Source organism: Phyllobates terribilis, unplaced genomic scaffold (genome assembly GCF_046119375.1).
Source record: "Phyllobates terribilis strain yellow unplaced genomic scaffold, ASM4611937v1 Scaffold_46__1_contigs__length_10046794, whole genome shotgun sequence".
Lineage (NCBI taxonomy): Eukaryota > Metazoa > Chordata > Amphibia > Anura > Dendrobatidae > Phyllobates > Phyllobates terribilis.
Genome location: NW_027362806.1, coordinates 5,400,123 through 5,422,738, shown reverse-complemented (window position 1 = coordinate 5,422,738; position 22,616 = coordinate 5,400,123). Strand labels below are relative to the sequence as shown.

Below are 22,616 nucleotides of genomic sequence, written 5' to 3'. Positions count from 1 at the left end.
ACACAGCCCCCTGGATGTCCCTCTACATATCCCATGCCTACTCACACCAGCTTCATCGCCCCCTGGATGTCCCTCTACATACCCCATGCCCCTCACACAAGCCACACAGCCCCCTGGATGTCCCTCTACATACCCCATGCCCCTCACACAAGCCACACAGCCCCCTGGATGTCCCTCTACATACACCATGCCTCCTCACAGCACCCACACAGCCCCCTTTATGCCTCCACAGCATTTATTCACATGGTCAGTTCCCCCACCTCAGTCCTCACAGCACAAAGCTGAACACGAGCTCCTCATCACCATCCTCCGGTCCCGGCACAATGTGCACTGCTGCAGCTGCAGGTGGAAGAGCGTCCACTGGACTGAGAAGCCCCGCCCCTTCCGGTGACGTCATGATAGAATGAAATCACTCCTCCCCCTCAAGAGATCAACTCCAAACTAGACGCTACCGTGGAGGTATGTGGAGACCCCGTTACTGGCGCAGGGGGCATTAACCCCTTCAGCACGGAGGCTCTTTGGGGGTCTTGTGTTGCCCCTTTATAAGAATCATAAGGTTTCTGTTCTGTTTCCTGTAATAGATACATACGACCCAACTATGGAGACAGGAAGGGAGGAAACGTATTGTTCTCAGAGTACAGGACCCCCACAGTGTAATGCCCACATTATACCCCTTATGCAGGATGTATGATGCCCCCAAACAGTGTAATGCCCCCATTATGCCCCTTATGCAGTATGTATGATGCCCCCACACAGTGTAATGCCCTCATTATGCCCCTTATGCAGGATGTATGATGCCCCCACACAGTGTAATGCCCCCATTATGCCCCTTATGCAGGATGTATGATGCCCCCCACACAGTGTAATACCCCCATTATACCCCTTATGCAGGATGTATGATGCCCCCACACAGTGTAATGCCCCCATTATGCCCCTTATACAGTATGTATGATGCCCCCACACAGTGTAATGCCCCCATTATACCCCTTATGCAGGATGTATGATGCCTCCACACAGTGTAATGCCCCCATTATGCCCCTTATGCAGGATGTATGATGCCCCCACACAGTGTAATGCCCCCATTATGCCCCTTATGCAGGATGTATGATGCCCCCTCACAGTGTAATGCCCCCATTATGACCCCTTATGCAGGATGTATGATGCCTCCACACAGTGTAATGCCCCCATTGTGCCCCTTATGCAGGATGTATGATGCCTCCACACAGTGTAATGCCCCCATTATGCCCCTTATGCAGGATGTATGATGCCCCCACACAGTGTAATGCCCCCATTATGCCCCTTATGCAGGATGTATGATGCCCCCTCACAGTGTAATGCCCCCATTATGACCCCTTATGCAGGATGTATGATGCCCCCACACAGTGTAATGCCCCCATTATGCCCCTTATGCAGGATGTATGATGCCCCCACACAGTGTAATGCCCCCATTATGCCCCTTATGCAGGATGTATGATGCCCCCACACAGTGTAATGCCCCCATTATGCCCCTTATGCAGGATGTATGATGCCCCCACACAGTGTAATGCCCCCATTATGCCCCTTATGCAGGATGTATGATGCCCCCACACAGTGTAATGCCCCCATTATGCCCCTTATGCAGGATGTATGATGCCCCCACACAGTGTAATGCCCTCATTATGCCCCTTATGCAGGATGTATGATGCCCCCACACAGTGTAATGCCCCCATTATGCCCCTTATACAGTATGTATGATGCCCCCACACAGTGTAATGCCCCCATTATACCCCTTATGCAGGATGTATGATGCCTCCACACAGTGTAATGCCCCCATTATGCCCCTTATGCAGGATGTATGATGCCCCCACACAGTGTAATGCCCCCATTATGCCCCTTATGCAGGATGTATGATGCCCCCTCACAGTGTAATGCCCCCATTATGACCCCTTATGCAGGATGTATGATGCCTCCACACAGTGTAATGCCCCCATTGTGCCCCTTATGCAGGATGTATGATGCCTCCACACAGTGTAATGCCCCCATTATGCCCCTTATGCAGGATGTATGATGCCCCCACACAGTGTAATGCCCCCATTATGCCCCTTATGCAGGATGTATGATGCCCCCTCACAGTGTAATGCCCCCATTATGACCCCTTATGCAGGATGTATGATGCCCCCACACAGTGTAATGCCCCCATTATGCCCCTTATGCAGGATGTATGATGCCCCCACACAGTGTAATGCCCCCATTATGCCCCTTATGCAGGATGTATGATGCCCCCACACAGTGTAATGCCCCCATTATGCCCCTTATGCAGGATGTATGATGCCCCCACACAGTGTAATGCCCCCATTATGCCCCTTATGCAGGATGTATGATGCCCCCACACAGTGTAATGCCCCCATTATGCCCCTTATGCAGGATGTATGATGCCCCCACACAGTGTAATGCCCTCATTATGCCCCTTATGCAGGATGTATGATGCCTCCACACAGTGTAATGCCCCATTATGCCCCTTATGCAGGATGTATGATGCCCCCACACAGTGTAATGCCCCCATTATACCCCTTATGCAGGATGGATGATTCCTCCACACAGTGTAATGCCCCATTATGCCCCCTATGCAGGATGTATGATGCCCCCACACAGTGTAATGCCCCCATTATGCCCCTTATGCAGGATGTATGATGCCCCCACACGGTGTTATGCCCCCATTATGCCCCTTATGCAGGATGTATGATGCCCCCCACACAGTGTAATGCCCCCATTATGCCCCTTATGCAGGATGTATGATGCCCCCACAGTGTAATGCTCCCATTATGCCCCTTATGCAGGATGTATGATGCCCCCCCACAGTGTAATGCCCCCATTATGCCCCTTATGCAGGATGTATGATGCCCCCCACAGTGTAATGCTCCCATTATGCCCCTTATGCAGGATGTATGATGCCTCCACACAGTGTAATGCCCCCATTATGCCCCTTATGCAGGATGTATGATGCCTCCACACAGTGTAATGCCCCAATTATGCCCCTTATGCAGGATGTATGATGCCCCCACACAGTGTTATGCCCCCATTATGCCCCTTATGCAGGATGTATGATGCCCCCCACACAGTGTAATGCCCCCATTATGCCCCTTATGCAGGATGTATGATGCCCCCACACAGTGTTATGCCCCCATTATGCCCCTTATGCAGGATGTATGATGCCCCCCACACAGTGTAATGCTCCCATTATGCCCCTTATGCAGGATGTATGATGCCCCCCCACAGTGTAATGCCCCCATTATGCCCCTTATGCAGGATGTATGATGCCCCCCACAGTGTAATGCTCCCATTATGCCCCTTATGCAGGATGTATGATGCCCCCCACACAGTGTAATGCCCCCATTATGCCCCTTATGCAGTATGTATGATGCCCCCATTATGCCCCTTATGCAGGATGTATGACCCCCCCACAGTGTAATGCCCCCATTATGCCCCTTATGCAGGATGTATGATGCCCCACACAGTGTAATGCCCCCATTATGCCCCTCATGCAGGATGTATGATGCCCCCCACAGTGTAATGCCCCCATTATGCCCCTCATGCAGGATGTATGATGCTCCCACACAGTGTAATGCCCCCATTATGCAGGATGTATGATGCCCCCCACATAGTGTAATGCCCCATTATGCCCCTTATGTAGGATGTATGATGCCCCCACACAGTGTAATGCTCCCATTATGCCCCTTATGCAGGATGTATGATGCCCCCACACAGTGCAATGCCCCCATTATGCCCCTTATGCAGGATGTATGATGCCCCCACACAGTGTAATGCCCCCATTATGCCCCTTATGCAGGATGTATGATGCCCCACACAGTGTAATGCCCCCATTATGCCCCTCATGCAGGATGTATGATGCCCCCCACAGTGTAATGCCCCCATTATGCCCCTTATGCAGGATGTATGATGCCCCCACACAGTGTAATGCCCCCATTATGCCCCTTTTGCAGGATGTATGATGCCCCCCACAGTGTAATGCCCCCATTATGCCCCTTATGCAGGATGTATGATGCCCCCCACAGTGTAATGCCCCCATTATGCCCCTTATGCAGGATGTATGATGCCCCCACACAGTGTAATGCCCCATTATGCCCCTTATGCAGGATGTATGATGCCCCCCACAGTGTAATGCTCCCATTATGCCCCTTATGCAGGATGTATGATGCCCCACACAGTGTAATGCCCCCATTATGCCCCTTATGCAGGATGTATGATGCCCCCCACAGTGTAATTCCCCCATTATGCCCCTTATGCAGGATGTATGATGCCCCCACACAGTGTAATGCCCCCATTATGCCCCTTATGCAGGATGTATGATGCCCCCACACAGTGTAATGCCCCCATTATGCCCCTTATGCAGGATGTATGATGCCCCCACAGTGTAATGCCCCCATTATGCCTCTTATACAGGATGTATGATGCCCCCACACAGTGTAATGCCCCCATTATGCCCCTTATGCAGGATGTATGATGCCCCCACACAGTGTAATGCCCCCATTATGCCCCTTATGCAGGATGTATGATGCCCCCACACAGTGTAATGCTCCCATTATGCCCCTTATGCAGGATGTATGATGCCCCCACACAGTGCAATACCCCCATTATGCCCCTTATGCAGGATGTATGATGCCCCCACACCGTGTAATGCCCCCATTATGCCCCTCATGCAGGATGTATGATGCCCCACAGTGTAATGCCCCCATTATGCCCCTCATGCAGGATGTATGATGCCCCCCACAGTGTAATGCCCCCATTATGCCCCTTATGCAGGATGTATGATGCCCCCACACAGTGTAATGCCCCCATTATGCCCCTTATGCAGGATGTATGATGCCCCCCACAGTGTAATGCCCCCATTATGCCCCTTATGCAGGATGTATGATGCCCCACACAGCGTAATGCCCCCATTATGCCCCTTATGCAGGATGTATGATGCCCCCACACATTGTAATGCCCCATTATGCCCTATTATGCAGGATGTATGATGCCCCCCACAGTGTAATGCTCCCATTATGCCCCTTATGCAGGATGTATGATGCCCCACACAATGTAATGCCCCCATTATGCCCCTTATGCAGGATGTATGATGCCCCCCACAGTGTAATTCCCCCATTATGCCCCTTATACAGGATGTATGATGCCCCCACACAGTGTAATGCCCCCATTATGCCCCTTATGCAGGATGTATGATGCCCCCACACATTGTAATGCCCCCATTATGCCCCTTATGCAGGATGTATGATGCCCCCACAGTGTAATGCCCCCATTATGCCTCTTATACAGGATGTATGATGCCCCCACACAGTGTAATGCCCCCATTATGCCCCTTATGCAGGATGTATGATGCCCCCACACAGTGTAATGCCCCCATTATGCCCCTTATGCAGGATGTATGATGCCCCCACACAGTGCAATACCCCCATTATGCCCCTTATGCAGGATGTATGATGCCCCCACACCGTGTAATGCCCCCATTATGCCCCTCATGCAGGATGTATGATGCCCCACACAGTGTAATGCCCCCATTATGCCCCTCATGCAGGATGTATGATGCCCCCCACAGTGTAATGCCCCCATTATGCCCCTTATGCAGGATGTATGATGCCCCCACACAGTGTAATGCCCCCATTATGCCCCTTATGCAGGATGTATGATGCCCCCACAGTGTAATGCCCCCATTATGCCTCTTATACAGGATGTATGATGCCCCCACACAGTGTAATGCCCCTTATGCAGGATGTATGATGCCCCCACACAGTGTAATGCCCCCATTATGCCCCTTATGCAGGATGTATGATGCCCCCACACAGTGTAATGCTCCCATTATCCCTTTATGCAGTATGTATGATGCCCCCACAGTGTAATGCCCCCATTACGCCCCTTATGCCCCCATTACGCCCCTTATGCAGTATGTATGATGCCCCCACAGTACCGCCTGAGGTCCTGCAGTTGGAATAATCCCTCTGGAGTTGGTTTCCCCTTTGCCTGCTCCCCTCCATGTATACCCTCGAGCATGTATACATGCATGTAGGGGAGCAGCCGGCCTTACTAGATATCGAGGCTTTGTACAGTAATATACGGCATGAGGATGGTATCAGAGGAGTAAGATGTTTCTTTAAATCGAGATCAGTCGAGTGTAGCAGACATAATGACATCATTGAAGATCTTCTAAAATTCACTCTTACTTATAACTACTTTCTTATTGACAGGCAGTACTTCCTCCAGCTCAGGGGTACTGCGATGGGGAGCCCCTGTGCCCCCTCATATGCTAACTTATCCCTGGACTGGTGGGAGGAAACCACAATATTCTGAGATGATTATAAGTGGTGGCATCCATATACTGGGGTATGGTACAAATATATTGAGTACATTTTTATCATCTGGTCTGGGTCGAGTGAACAATCTTTTTAATTTGTCGGGGAACTCAACATCAATAGAGTGGGCCTTAGATTTACATCTGAATTTAATTATAATAATAATAATTTTTATTTTTATAGCGCTACAGCACTTTACAATTTTAGGGGGGACTTATACAGACAATACAGACTACAGAATAAGCATAAGTCAAAGGTAAGACAGTTTCTGATTCTAGAGATGTTTTTGAGGTGTAGATGACACGAGCGAGCGAGTGATTTTATGTGAGGAGTGAAGGAAAGACCTGAATCGAGTATGACCCCAAGACAGTGGGCATGTTGCTGGGGAGTAATGGTGGAGCCACAAACTGAAGTGGCAATATTGGGCACAGGTAGGTTAGTGGAGGGAGGAAATACGAGTAGTTCAGTTTTTGACAGATTCAGTTTTAGATAGAGGGAGGACATAGTGTTAGAGACGGCGGAAAGACAATCACTGGTGTTTTGTAATAATGCAGGGGTGATGTCTGGAGAAGAGGTGTATAATTGGGTGTCATCAGCATAGAGATGGTACTGAAAACCGAATCTGCTGATTGTTTTTCCAATAGAAGTGGTATATAAGGAGAAAAGAAGGGTGCCTAGGACTGATCTTTGAGGAACTCCGACAATAAGGGGAAGGTGAGAGGAAGAGGAGCCAGAAAAAGACTCAGTGAAGGAGCTGTCAGAGAGGTAGATCCACAGTATCGAATGCTGCAGAGAGATCCAGGAGAATCAGCAGGGAGTAGTGACTATTAGATTTGGCTGTTAGGAGATCATTAGAGACTTTAGTGAGTGCAGTTTCAGTAGAATGTAAAGGGTCAAGAAGGGAGTTATCTGAGAGATAGCGGATTAGACGGGAGTGGACCAGGAGTTCCAGGAGTTTAGAGATAAAAGGAAGATTGGAAACAGGTCTGTAGCTGGCCGTGCAGTTCTGGTCGAGGGATGTTTTTTTAAGTAACGGATGTACGCTGGCGTGTTTAAAAAAGGAGGGAAAAATACCAGATGAGAGGTAGAGGTTGAATATTTTAGTTAGGTGAGTGGTGGTGACAGCTGGAGAAAGGGACTGAAGGAGATGTGAGGGAATAGGGTCACTGGTGCAGGTGGTAGAGCGAGAGGAAGAAAGGAGCCTTGTCACTTCTTCTTCTTTCATGACTGGTTCGAAGTCAGAAAATGAGCAAGATGCAGTGTGGGAGGGAGGAGCATGCATAACATTTGGGGATTGGGAGAAAATTTCCTGTCTGATATGGTCAATTTTTTCTTTGAAATAATTGGACAGATCGTTAGCGCTAAGGTCAGTGGGCGGGCTTTGTGCTGTTTGATTGAGGAGAGAGTGAAAAGTGTAAAACAGGTGTTTTGGCTTTTTGGGCCGTGAGATGATGAGGTTGTTAAAGTAGGTTTGTTTGGAGAGGTGAAGGGCGGAGTTATAGGTTTTAAGCATAAATTTATAATGGATCAAATCTTCGGCCAGATTAGATTTTCTCCACAGCCGTTCTGCACCTGGAGCACCGCTGGAGAAAACGTGTTTACAGCGTGTGCCAGGGTTGTCCTCATCTGCGCCGAGTTGTTCTCTGTGTATGAGGTGCGGCTTCATCCAGGGCGCATAGCAATATTTCGTTATAATGCTTCAGTGCAGAGTCGGGATATGAGAGGGAGGAGATTGGGGCCAATGATGATTGCAACTTTTTAATAAATTTCTGGGTGTTAATGGATTGTATATTTCTGTAAGTGTGGAAAGTGGGGGTGTCTTGAACAGGGTGACAGTTCTTGACAGAGAATGAAAGAAGGTTGTGATCAGAGAGCGGAAGAGGAGCGTTAGTAAAGTCATGTATTAAACAGAGCCGGGTGAAGATCAAGTCAAGAGTATTTCCATTTTTATGTGTAGGAGAATTAGTAAGCTGTGAGAGGCCGAAGGAGGAAGTTAGCGATAAAAGATGAGCTGCAGATGGGGAGAATGGATCACCAATTGGGATGTTAAAGTCTCCCATGATGAGGGTGGGGATGTCATAGGATAGAAAGTTTGGAAGCCAAGTGGCAAAATGATCCACAAACTGACGGGAGGGGACACGAGGGGCCCGGAGGGCGATAGACAACCGGCACTTTAAGGGAGAAGGGCCGGTAGAGTCTGACTCTGTGGTCCTCAAAAGAAGGGAAGATAAGTGAGGGTACTGAGGATATAACCTGAAAAGTACATTTTGTTTAAAGGAGCAGACCAACACCAATTATTACCAGTTGCCGTTCCAGTATGTACTGATCAAGAAAGATTGAAATGGGACCCTAGGAACACTCATCTACCATAAACCTTCAAGCACTAATAAACTATTGAAGTGGGATAACCACCCCCCCCCCATCCCCATACAAAGAGGAAAACCCAAGGGCCAATTTTTACGGTTGAGAAAGTACTGCTCGAATGTCACAGATTTTAATATACAGGCAATAGACCTGAACACCAGATTAAGGGATAAAGGGTACTCATGGTACATTTTCGACTCCGCATCATCGTTTGCAGAAAAATGGGAGAGAGAGACACTCCTCCATACCAAGCCAAGAGACCAAGAAGAAGATTGGACTACACGAGTAAGAAAAACTTATGACAATCAGAGTGACTGTATCTTTCATATTCTCAGCAAACACTGGGATATACTTGTGGTCGACCCGAACCTGAGGGTGCTGTGGAATCTACTCCCACAATAACTTTCAGAAAGGGTTGGTCAATTAGGGACCATGCACAGTTTCTATAAAAAAAAACCTGCACCCAAGGGGACTTGGCTAGATAGAAGAATCTACGGTTTCTTTAGATCTGGAGAATGTTGTACATGTAATTGGATGAGACCATGTAAATCTTTCTCAAGTTCCTCCATGGTTAAAATCTTTTTCCAGTGGGATTATTCCATCTGTAAAACTTCAGGACTAGTATATATGGCCACATGCACCTGCCCCCTAGAATATGTAGACAAGATCAAGAGGGTGTCTAGGAGGAGAGTAGGGGAGCATTTGGGCGATATACGCCATGGTCGGGAGATCCCATTAGTGAGACACATGAACAGTGCACATCGAGTGAACCCGGAGACCTCTCCTTTTGTATCATTGTGGTGGTTAAACCCAATGTGAGAGGAGGTGATCACAATAGATGTATCCTCTGAAAGGAAAGTGAGTGGATTGTTAGACTGGATTCTCGAGCCCCTAAGGGACTCAATGAGCAAATTTCCTATGCCTGTTTTGTGTGAATACAGTCCCATTCTGGATTATATTTTTGGATTTTATGCTCTACCCATTGCTAGTCAGTTTCCTGTGAATGGGGTTCACATATTGTTGTACTTCACCGAGATATCTGAGCTTCTATATCAGAATTATTTCTTATCAATTATATTCCACTTATACTATTTCGTCATTAACAAGTGTGGTGATCCTTGTGTATCTCTAATTGTGCAATAGAGGTCAACTTTGACCATTTAGGAATATACTGTGGGCCACCATCCCATATTTTTGTGGTGATAAAGTAGATCTACATGCCTATTACATGATGGGAGGATGTGCAGTACTTGTTTTTAGTCTCCCATGATGCTGATCTCAGAGATAGGATTTTTCTATGTTGGTGGTATGCAATCCAATGCCATATGCGATCCGGCGTGGAACGCATGCTTCCGGACATGCGCATGCGCAGATAGGAGACCGTGATGCCCTCCGGCATGGAATGCACATGTCCGGGCACGTTTGTGCTTTCTTCCCGCCCGTTGTTTTGTGCTGGATTGTGGGGCGTTCTTGAGAATTTATTTTTGTTCCATCTTTCTTTAGTTGATCCCACTGATGCATCAGATAAGTCCTCAGAGAATTATAATTAGAGGAACCCATGGACACATTAGGATTTGTGAAGCTGACCTCCGCTCTCCTCTATTTCCTTTGAATTTATTGTATGACCTGTATTTCAGAACAGTAGCTCCTGGTTTGTTTCGTTTCCATGTGTAACTTGAATTTGACTCGTAGTCTTTGATATCTCTCTCAAACGTAGTTTTTTTGATGTCTGAGATCCATCCTCCAGACTTTGTAAATTCTTTTGAATATTTTGTTTGAGCTTTGGATCAAAAAAGGCTTCTACACCAGGCGGAATAAGCAAGAAACAAATATCAAACGCAATGTAACTTGGTTATCCTATAAGATTTTTTTAAATGTGGACATACACCCTGTAAAGCATGCAACGATGTTAATAAAACCGACACATTTGAAGAAAACCTAACGGTACAGCAATTTTCAGTACACAATTTCATCAATTGTAACACTATAGGGGGTCATTTATTTAATAGAGTGTATAGAGAGTTAACTACAATACGTGGGATGCACGTCAGGGCCCCTAAAAAAAATGTATTAGAAGACATTAATCTATTAAGATATTTGGCAGTCGGCACCACACAATCTAAATCACTGAAATATGATACGGGGGGCAATGGTAACTGTGCAACAAAGCACATAAAGAAGTAGGTAGAGAAAAGCTTGCACAGTGAGATAATGCACATCCAAAAATAATAAGAATTACTACAAATAACAAATAAAATAGCAACTTTATTTCATGTAGGGACACACAAGTGGTTAAAAAACATACGACCCCTGATGAAGCTACTGTAGTAGTGATACACGTAGGGCATAGATACCTACGTGTATCGCTACTACAGTAGCTTCGTCAGGGGCTGTATTTCTCTTGCTGATCAAAAAGGTCATAGTATTTGTATAACCCTGAATGCTGAATTCTGTTCGTTTGGAAACAATCATGTTTACTGTGATAATGACAAATTGCACTAAGTCAGCTGAAAGTTTATTTACAACAGCCCCTGTGATACCAACTGTGTAAGTAGATTAGCTCAAACAATGATAAGTGATCCCTGCACCTTTACCTCTTTTACCTGGGCTTTATGACCTCACATAGATGTAAATATAAACAGGGATGTCTGTAGTGCTGTAGACAGAATGAAATTTGGGACAGAGAATCACGGAACATCAGAAGGACTTTGGAAGGAGAATGGGAGACATCCTTCAGCAAAGTAGATGGATTGCATGGCATCTAAAGAGACACAGATTTGTATTCTACATGTTTCTAATCTAAGGGTATCAGCCCTCACTGGAAAGTTTCAGATCTGCTCCATTAACCATCAGAGAGACCATGGATACTTTTGGGAAGTCCGGGAGAGGACGAAAAAGTCACTTGGCCCCATGGATATGCTGTTTTGGTGTTGCTAGGAGGGACCCACCAGTCACCTAGAACCCATGGAGACATTTGGAGTTGCCAAGAGGGACCCACCGGTCGTCTGGTCCCATGAAAACTCTCGGAGAGGCCAGGATGGGACCATCGGGTCTCCTGGTCTTGTACCTCAATGGACTGTTGACTTCCTAAACTTGCCGCTACCTTCTCTCTGTGGGAGCCCACCTGAAGCGGAGGGCCACTGGTTGAGGTAGTCAGCACTGGAAGTCTCTAAAGTCGCAGCTGTTCTATCCCAGGCGGGCGGAGAAGGAAGGGTGAGACTGTGTAATGTTGTACCATCTTGGGTATTTGCTGGGACTGTTCTGTATGTTTAATGTCTTCTTTGTGGTTCAATAAAGTATTACCATGCTGTTTTACCCTCACCCTGTGTTGTTTTAGTAGCGTTACACCAACAGAAGACCCTGGGTCTTCACAGTCCCTGACCAGGGCGGCTCCATGCGGTGTTCTTCAGACAAGGTGCATTAAATAAACAGTGAGCTGACATCTCTCTCCATTTTCTCATTATATGCATGTTTTCCTTATAGTGACAAATATTTATTTTTGCTAAAACTGTGATATTTTCACTTTAAAACTTTTTTTTAAACCTTTTTTATAAACTTTTTAAAATAACTCTCATTAGTGCGATCATACAACACAGAAGCCTTTGATTGCTCATGTGATGCACTGTACTACTGTAGTGCCATGTATTATCACTGCCTGTCAGTGTAATACTAACTGCCCCATACACATGAGATAAGTGTTGGCTGAACGATCATTTGGCAGACGGCTATCTCTCCCGACTCCCCCATACACAAATATTCCAGCTTTCCTGTGGTTTGTATGTCTGACTGCATCTGTAGGGAGGTCCCCAAATACATTATATAGTCGACCAAAATCAGTGCTTCCATGTAACTTTAGTCTAATGTTTATGGAGGCGTTAAAAAGTAAGTTATGGAACTCTGCCTCTGGCCCGGCCTAATAGACTTTTGTATATTACAGGCCCAGTACTTGAGGGAGGAGGGCATTCAGCTGAACTCTGTCACACCTTCTTAGATGCCATGTTTGCTTTTTGCAGGAGCAAGTGGTTAAACTGCCAGGGATTTTGTTGCTGCCGCACCTGTGCCATCCCTGAGGTGTACATCTATGTTCTGGTGCCCAAAAGAGTTCATAACATGTTAAAAAATTACAAAATGTGTCTTCTGCTTTTTGCATGTTTTTTCTTTTTACAAGAATTGTTGGAGCAAATTTTCTTTTGAAACCTTTTAATATCTGCTTTTTTATGTTTTTTTTTCTTGTAATATAGGAAAGCCTAAGGCTAGAAATAAAACCCATAATACACTGTACATGTAGACTTTAGTATCGAATAATTTCTGTCCGCGGCATTTGTGCAAACAAAACAGCTTTTATAAAAGCCTCAAACTTCTGTGTGTGAATCAGACATGAGATGTAACTTGATAGAAGATTACAGTTCGGGGAAGACTGGAAACATTCATACAGACGGCCAGTGGTGATGTAGTCAGTGACGGACTGTCTCCAAATATGGTTTTAGATCCGTAGTAGAAGATGTTTCCTCATCATGAAGTAGTTATTTCTCATGTCACGTGAAATAAATATCTCCTGCAGTATTGCTAATGCCAATTCCAGTGACAGAAAATGAGACGAGAATTAGCGTTATGGAAGGTGAGTCTATGAGAAACATTTTCAGCTGCAGACTTCGAGGAAGAAACTGCTTGTTGTCTGTGGCCTAAAATATATAGGTTTTATTCCTAGATGTAAAGAAAAAACTAAATTTAAAATAATAAATCTCCTCGTATGTTTCCCCTTATTATCTTCAGTAGTTGCATTATTACACAGGATTTTTATGATGTTACATCGGCTCATCTTCTTCTAATTCAGGTCTCTACAATACCGGATCCTCTCAGTGAAGATCTTCTATATAAGAAAATTTTCCTGATTTACCTATCAAAGATGGATATGGACAGAGACAAGATAGTGGAGAGGATATTACACCTCACCCTAGAGATCCTCTTCCGGCTTACTGGAGAGGTGAGATATTTTGATGATGTCACATTACATCATTCTTATCTATGGGAATAACAGATGGACAGAACTGGAGAGGTGAGGACTCTGGAAATGTCTGTAGTGAGATTTATTAATGTGTCTCTCCATAACCAGAGATTAATCACGGGGTCTCCACCTCGCCCCCTGATACATGAGGACATCAATGACCAGATCCTAGAACTCGCCTACAAGATGATTGAGCTGCTGACTGGAGAGGTGACGCTGCTGGGAATGCTGGGACATTATACAGTAATACTATGAAGGGATCGGGGGATGACGGTATCATTGTATGTGTCAGGTTCCTATAAGGTGTCAGGATGTCGCCATCTATTTCTCCATGGAGGAGTGGGAGTATTTAGAAGGACACAAAGATCTGTACAAGGACATCATGATGGAGGTTCCCCAACCCCTCACATCATCAGGTAATAGACAGGACTAAATACACACGGCCTATAAGTATCTGTATGGAAAGAATGAATTCAGTCCCTGTATGTGTTTCCTCCAGATCTATCCAGTAAGAGGACAACACCAGAGAGATGTCCCCATCCTCTTCTTCCACAGGACTGTAAACAAGAAGATCCCAATGTTCCTCAGGATCATCAGGTAGATGGAGAGAAGGTGTCATGAGATCTCCCCTATGATGTGTAGACGGCTGTGAGGGTCTTGTGCTCAGTCTTGTTTCATCCACCAGTATTATATGTTTTATACTTGTATAATGAGAACGGTGGAGATGGCAGGATTAGAGCTGATCACACATGTGACTTCTCCATCTGTCTTTGACTTTTATAATATTTGTTTCAGGGTGAAGATCTGACTCATATTAATACTACAGAAACATATGTGAGGGGTGATGAGCGGTGTAAGGAGGAGATTCCTACATATGACTACCCAGGTGAGTAGTAACCACTAAATGCAGAGAAGTCACAGATTCTTCTCAGTCACCGGCTGTGGATGCTTTATCGGTGGTGTAGTCCGGCCATATCACAATCGTGTGATCACCATTTTGCTGCTAGACCACAACATTCTCCTCCTTCCGAAAATATTCAATTTACTTTGTGTAATTGTGAAAGCCCTTTTCTATAGAACTTACAACCTGGAGGATCTACCTACCCCCTGGGATTAGTAGACGCTGACCGTTACCTGCCCAAGTCTGTAAACTACAAAGCCAAATGACAGCGTACGTAGAAAGTGCTGACAAGTGAGAAAATCACTTGAAGAAAAATTATGATGGGACTGTAAGAGAAAGCGGAGGGTAATGATGCTGTTGGCTTCCTAGATCCCTGATATCTTATTGGATGAATCTACCTTCTATCCCTTCTGTGCTGCTGAATGTGCTCGTATGGTGCCTACAAGACCAGGTCCAGTCTTTCTGGCCAAAGTTTGCTTTTTTGATCGATAACATTAAATGTCCAGTGAGGGACAAGTGTAAATTTCTGTACAATAACAACAGAGTTTCCCTTTATCCCGACTTTTCAATTTCTTTTTAAACCAACTAACTTCAAACAGGATTTTGATAAACTACATAAAAAACATTACACCTGTGCCATGATATACAGTTAGGTCCATATATATTTGGACAGAGACAACATTTTTCTAATTTTGGTTCTAGACATTACCACAATGAATTTTAAACAAAACAGTTCAGATGCAGTTGAAGTTCAGACTTTCAGCTTGAGGGTATCCACATTAAAATTGGATGAAGGGTTTAGGAGTTTCAGCTCCTTAACATGTGCCACCCTGTTTTTAAAGGGACCAAAAGTAATTGGACAATTGACTCCAAGGCTATTTCATGGACAGGTGTGGGCAATCCCTTCGTTATGTCATTCTCAATTAAGCAGATAAAAGGCCTGGAGTGGTTTGAGGTGTGGTGCTTGCATTTGGAAGGTTTTGCTGTGAAGTAAACATGCGGTCAAAAGAGCTCTCCATGCTGGTGAAACAAGCCATCCTTAAGCTGCAAAAACAGAAAAAAAACATCCGAGAAATTGCTACAATATTAGGAGTGGCAAAATCTATAGTTTGGTACATCATGAGAAAGAAAGAAAGCATCGGTGAACTCATCAATGTAAAAAGACCTGGGCGCCCACGGAAGACAACAGTGGTGGATGATCGCAGAATAATCTCCATGGTGAAGAGAAACCCCTTCACAACAGCCAACCAAGTGAACAACACTCTCCAGGAGGTAGGCATATCAATATCCAAATCTACCATAAAGAGAAGACTTCATGAAAGTAACTACAGAGGGTTCACTGCACGGTGCAAGCCACTCATAAGCATCAAGAATAAAAAGCCTAGACTGGACTTTGCTTAAAAACATGAAAAAAAAGCCAGCACAGTTCTGGAAGAACATTCTATGGACAGATGAAACCAAGATCAACCTCTACCAGAATGATGGAAAGAGAAAAGTATGGCGAAGGCGTGGTACAGCTCATGATCCAAAGCATACCACATCATCTGTAAAACACGGCGGAGGCAGTGTGATGGCACGGGCATGCATGGCTGCCAGTGGCACTTGGTCACTAGTGTTTATTGATGATCTGACACAGGACAGAAGCAGCCGAATGAATTCCTTATGTATTCAGAGCCATACTGTGTGCTCAGATCCAGCCAAATGCAGCCAAACTGATTGGTCGTCGTTTCATACTACAGATGGACAATGACCCAAAACAAAGCCAAAGCAGCCCAGGAGTTTATTAAAGCAAAGAAGTGGAATATTCTTGAATGGCCAAGTCAGTCACCTGATCTCAACCCAATTGAGCATGCATTTCACTTGTTAAAGACTAAACTTCAGACAGAAAGGCCCACAAACAAACAGCAACTGAAAACCACCGCAGTGAAGGCCTGGCAGAGCATCAAAAGAAGGAAACACAGCGTCTAGTGATGTCCATGAGTTCAAGACTTCAGGCAGTCATTGACAACAAAGGGTTTTCAACCAAGTACTAGAAATGAACATTTTATTTACAATTATTTAATATGTCCAATTACTTTTGGTCCCTTTAAAAACAGAGTGGCACATGTTAAGGAGCTGAAACTCCTAAACCCTTCATCCAATTTTAATGTGGATAACCTCAAATGAAAGCTGAAAGTCTGAACTTCAACTGCATTTGAATTGTTTTGTTTAAAATTCATTGTGGTAATGTCTAGAACCAAAATTAGAAAAATGTTGTCCCTGTCCAAATATATATGGACCTAACTGTATCTCTAAGCTGTGCGTGGCTGATGGCTGTAATACACATCTATTCACGCCTGCAGGAGATGTGGTGGCATGGCTCGAGCCCTGGTTTCATGGATTCACTCCACGTCATAAATTCCATTATGTTTTCAATCCTAAAGAATTCAGATTCCTGCACAATCTCTCCTGAAATGGGGGCACTAATACTTTCTCTACTCTTCTGGTCAGGATTCATCATACCTCCAATGGTCCACCATAAATGAGTGCGACTCCGGTTTAGTGTTGGATTTTTCCCTTCATACATACGTTGTTGTTGGGGATGTTACATGTTTATATATTCTTTCTTTTTTTACAAGTTCATTCTGTATGATAGTTTGATTGTGGTGGAATCGGCCGGCCTCACTTATGTGTCTCTGTAACTCCCTGGTAGTCTTTCAAAAAGATCTCCATTGCCTCTTCCAAATGCCCGAGATCTAAATTTAAGACACCTCAGCTCTGCAGTATTGTAAAAAACTTCACTTTAAATGTCTAATATTTCTTCTTGACACTCATGTGACAGAAAAAATTGTCCCTTACGATAGTTTAGATGAAGAGCCACCGAGCCCCAGACTCTAATTACCCCAGAGAGGTTTCACCACTAGTTACTCATTTTTCTCTGATGAAGACTGTTGAGTTTGATCATTTCAGTAGATGTTTTATTGTCTATACTCACAGTTTTTGACTTCAGTAATCCTCTGATTTAACCCCTTCCCGCGTCACTTTATGTGGTGATAATTCTGGAATTCTTCACAAAGGATAATAGGAAACAAATGGACCTTACAAATTATTTTCCAACTTCTCTTGAATCTGACAATCCCCTATATACGGTTGTACACTACTGTCTGGGCACATGGCAGGGTAAGAAGGGAAGGAGCGCCATTTAGCTATTTGAATGCAGATCTTAACTGGAATAGTTCGCAGACGCAATGTATTGGGGGCACTGTTCATGGTCACCTGGCAGCTCAAAAGATGGCCACCACAAACAGGCTTGTCACTATCTACCCTCTTTACAGATTTCACAAATGACTTTGCTCATCACCCTTTAACCCCTCTACATGGATCTGGACTTACACAGAGACCCCTAGGCTTGGGCCATAGTGTTACCTGCTGTTCTGTGGAGTGAGATGGGAATAAGAATAGTCAGGTAGCCGGATCAGAACCAGGAGGGCAGAGAAAATACAAAATCAGAAGACACGAGTAGTCAGTAAACGGGCCGAGGTCACAACCGGAAGCAAATACACAAGCCGGGAGCTGATCACAGAGGACTGAACCAGAGGAGAACAAGGCTGGATCTGGCAGCTTCCGGCAATATGCTTCCAGCTTTAGTAGGGTGCGGTGCTTTCCAAATGGCTGAAGCAGGGAGTAGGTTACTCCAGCTGGACAGCACACACACCCATACTGCCAGACTGGATGGTACTACTGGTCCCAGGCTACCTAATCTTAGTGGCTGGACAGAGCCTGCGCCTTTTACTCCATATTTGGGAGGCAGAATGAACAAACAGTTGAACACCACGCTCCACTGGTTCATCCTATGAGGTTTTCTATTAGATGGTCATTGTCCTGGTGAATAAATGAATTTTTTTTTTTATATAACTTGCCTTTATTTACAGACAGTTTAAGTAGAAATGTTCAAAAATATAAAATTCAAGGATTTTTTATTAAAAAATAATAATTGGTTTTATTCTTGGCAGATGACTGTACCAGGAGATCAGAGGGACAGGAGATTTTTATATCAGATGATCTTGAGATCCCACAGGATACAATTGAAGTGAATGCCATTACTCCAGATCTACCATCATCCCTTCACAGCAAAGATCTGTCATCTGATCCTATGAAACAAGTCCTGTCTTCTGATTCATTACCGACTACTGAGGGAAATCAAACTCACAAAATAAGCATTAAAAAACAAACTGCTCCTAAAGCAAAGAAGCCATTTTCACGTTCAGAATATAGAAATAGTTTTCCTCTCAAAAAGTCTTTTCTCAAACATCAAAAAATTCACACAGTGAAGAATAGATTTTCTTGCTCCAAGTGTGGGAGATGTTTTAATCAGAAATCAAATCTTGTTAGGCATGAGAGAACTCACACAGGAGAGAAGCCATTTTCCTGTTCAGAATGTGTGAAATGTTTTACAGAGAAATCAACTCTTATCAAGCATCACAAAACTCACACAGGGGAGAAGCCATTTTCATGTTCAGATTGTGGGAAATGTTTTAACCGGAAATCTAGTTTTCTTGAGCACCAGAGAACTCACACAGGAGAGAAGCCATTTTCATGTTCAGAATGTGGGAAATGTTTTACAGAGAAATCAAATCTTATCAAGCATCACAAAACTCACACAGGGGAGAAGCCATTTTCATGTTCAGATTGTGGGAAATGTTTTGCACAGAAATCACATCTTAATATACATCAGAGAACTCACACAGGGGAGAAGCCATTTTCTTGTTCAGAATGTGGGAAGTGTTTTGCAAAGAAATCAAATCTTATCAAGCATCACAAAACTCACACAGGGGAGAAGCCTTTTTCATGTTCAGAATGTGGGAAATGTTTTACAGAGAAATCAACTCTTATCAAACATCAGAGAACTCACACAGGTGAGAAGCCTTTTTTTTGTTCAGAATGTGTGAAATATTTTACAGAGAAATCATCTCTTATCACACATCAGAGAACTCACACAGGGGAGAAGCCATTTTCTTCAGAATGTGTGAAATATTTTACAGAGAAGTCAGCTCTTATTGCACATCAGAGAACTCACACAGGGGACAAGCCATTTTCTTGTTCAGAATGTGGGAAATGTTTTGCAAAGAAATCAAAGCTTATCAAACATCAGAGAACTCACACAGGGGAGAAGCCTTTTTCATGTTCAGAATGTGGAAAATGTTTTGCAGAGAAATCAACTCTTACCAGTCATCAGAGAACTCACACAGGAGAGAAGCCATTTTCATGTTCAGAATGTGGGAAATGTTTTACAGCGCAGTCTACTCTTATAAAACATCACAAAACTCACACAGGGGAGAAGCCATTTTCATGTTCAGAATGTGGGAAATGTTTTGTAAAGAAATCAAAGCTTATCACACATCAGAGAACTCACACAGGGGAGAAGCCTTTTTCATGTCCAGAATGTGGAAAATGTTTTGCAGAGAAATCAACTCTTATCAACCATCAGAGAACTCACACAGGAGAGAAGCCATTTTCATGTTCAGAATGTGGGAAATGTTTTACAGCGCAGTCTACTCTTATAAAACATCACAAAACTCACACAAGGGAGAAGCCATTTTCATGTTCAGATTGTGGGAAATGTTTTGTACAGAAATCAGATCTTAATAAACATCAGAGAATTCACACAGGGAAGAAGCCTTTTTCTTGTTCAAAATGTGGGAAATGTTTTAACCAGAAAGCGAATCTTGATAACCACCGGAGAACCCACACAGGGGAGAATGCCACAACTACACCCAACTAGTCTCTGTACAGACAAGAAAGGCCCTAGCTGCACAACTAAAAACACCACCACTGACCTAACTCCTTAATAAGCCGTTGAGGAGTTTCTCGTACCTCCTGAGGAACCAGAGGGGAGGCTGCAACACACTGTCAACAAGGGGAAAGAAAAGTATGAAGTAAAATACGAAAACCCTGAATGAGAAACAAAAACACATTCATATAGGGCGAAGAAGTCAAGCTAAGGAGAACAAAAAATAGAAGGAACAAGTATAATCTCTCAAAAACCTATCATTGTTAGAATGAAAAGGTACTGGGAGGGAAAGCAAACTAACCGGGAGGATAGTTTCACCTTTGTGGTGAAACTTACAAAATTCATCCTCATCCACTGTATATGTAAAACCTGTCCATTTATAATGACCACGGACAAGATAAAGATTCCCAACTCACATCAGGACCACAAGATCCCAGATACTTTCAGCTGCATCACATCTAATGTACTTAATTATATGTACCAAATGTCCAACTGGGGGTCTGTATGTAGGGCAGACAGGGCAAAAACTTAGAACAAGGATGAATTCTCATCGCCACACAAAAAAAGACAAAAAGAATAGATCTACTTGTGGCCACTTATTTTTACGGCCACAACTTCTTCTCCCTTTCCAAAACTGATATTTCTGCTTCACATCACTTGTCTCATCTATTGCATTATTCCTGTGCCATGTTGTGTATAAATATGTGACTCTTCAGATTTTGTGTTATACTATGTCTGATGAAGAGACCTGAGTAGTCTCGAAAGCTTACTGACTAATGGCTAACTGAAAAGATGGTATCAAAAACTGAGGACTCTCAAACTGTAATATTTGTCTCCATACAGCAATTTTAAGATCTCTCCACAGGTGTTCAATGGGATTTAGATCCAGACTCCTTGCTGGTCAGAACTCTCCAGCACTTTGTTTCCATCCATTTTCTGGGTGCTTCTTGAAGTATGTTTGGGGTCATTGTCATGCTGGAAGACCCATGACCTAGGACGCAAATCCAGCTTTCTGACACTAGGCACTACATTGTGACCCAAGATCCTTTGCTAATCTTCAGATTTCATGATGTCTTGCACACAGTCAAGGCACCTAGTGCCAGAGGCAGAGAATCAACCCCAAAACACCTTTGAACCTCCACCATATCTGACTGTATGGGTTGTAAATTTATTGATTATGCTGCGTACCTTGGACAAAGGAACATGCTTATCCCTAAAGATGGACTTATAACCTTGAAATTGTTGATATTTTTCAACAATTTGGGTTCTCAAATCCTCAGACAGTTCTCTTCTCCTTTTTCTGTTTTCTCCATGCTTAGTGTGGCACACATATGCACACAATGCAAAGATTGAATCAACTTCTCCCTTTTTTATCTAGTTTTAGTTGTGATTTTCATATTGCCCACACCTGTTACTTGCCACAATTGCGTTTGAACAAGCTTCACATACTTGAAACAAAGTTGTTTACCTACAATTTTGTCCGGCCTATTTTGTGTGAAATTATGTTCAATTTGCCTTTTTCTCTCTGTTTTCTTGTGTTGTTCCAATACACGCAAAGGAAATAAACGTGTATAACAAAACATGTAATTGCAATAATTTTCTGGGAGAATTACTTCATTTTCTGGAACAATTTCAAGGGATCCAACACTTTTCACCATGACTTGTTTTTGTTGCCTTTTTAATTTGTTGCAGCATTTCATCCTCTACGTGTTCAGCTATATTAGGAGACTTGTAGCAAAGTCCAGTTAGCAGTTTTCCATTATTGTCATGTCCATGTACATTTACCCAGACTGATTCTACATCAGGAATGTAAAACTCACAACATGAAAACTTTGACAAAGTCGTGGGCCAACCAGTATACAGTATAATGGGCCCCACATGCTCCTCCATACATAAGAAACAAGAGGAAAAAACTTCAAGTCAGAGTCCCATATAATAGTGAAAAAATTACAAAATGTTATTAATTATAATTTATACAGAAAAAAATATGAATCGCAGAAACAGAGACAGTTAATAGTAAAACAATGGAGGAGCACTAATGAGGAGCATGAGACAAATTAACATGATTCTTTTCTGATGTAAATACATAATTGGGCTTCCAAAAAATAAGAATATATTGTTAAAATGCAGAGAAGCATTCAATAAAAGTGCAGGTGCTTGTGAGGTAGGTCAGAAGTAGTTGCTATATAAGAGGTTAGTTATACCGCTGTCTGTATATAGGTACTAATATAG

At 43.8% G+C, this 22,616-nt stretch overlaps 1 protein-coding gene across 3 annotated transcripts; it reads left to right on the top strand.

Moving 5' to 3' along the window:
• The first annotated feature begins 306 nt into the window (after window positions 1-306).
• LOC141191460 (uncharacterized) lies at window positions 307-21,964 on the top strand. 3 transcript variants are annotated; one of them, XM_073661354.1, is made up of 7 exons: window positions 307-459; window positions 13,543-13,692; window positions 13,822-13,923; window positions 14,006-14,129; window positions 14,213-14,310; window positions 14,509-14,599; window positions 18,607-21,964. In XM_073661354.1, exons 2-7 carry the CDS (start codon window positions 13,615-13,617, stop codon window positions 20,373-20,375), a joined length of 2,262 nt encoding a protein of 753 aa, XP_073517455.1. In that variant the 5' UTR covers window positions 307-459; window positions 13,543-13,614; the 3' UTR covers window positions 20,376-21,964. The 3 variants fall into 3 exon arrangements, with proteins under 3 accessions (XP_073517455.1, XP_073517454.1, XP_073517453.1); XM_073661353.1 differs by lacking the exon at window positions 307-459 and adding an exon at window positions 12,088-12,123; XM_073661352.1 differs by lacking the exon at window positions 307-459 and adding an exon at window positions 13,285-13,326.
• Window positions 21,965-22,616: the final 652 nt, after the last annotated feature.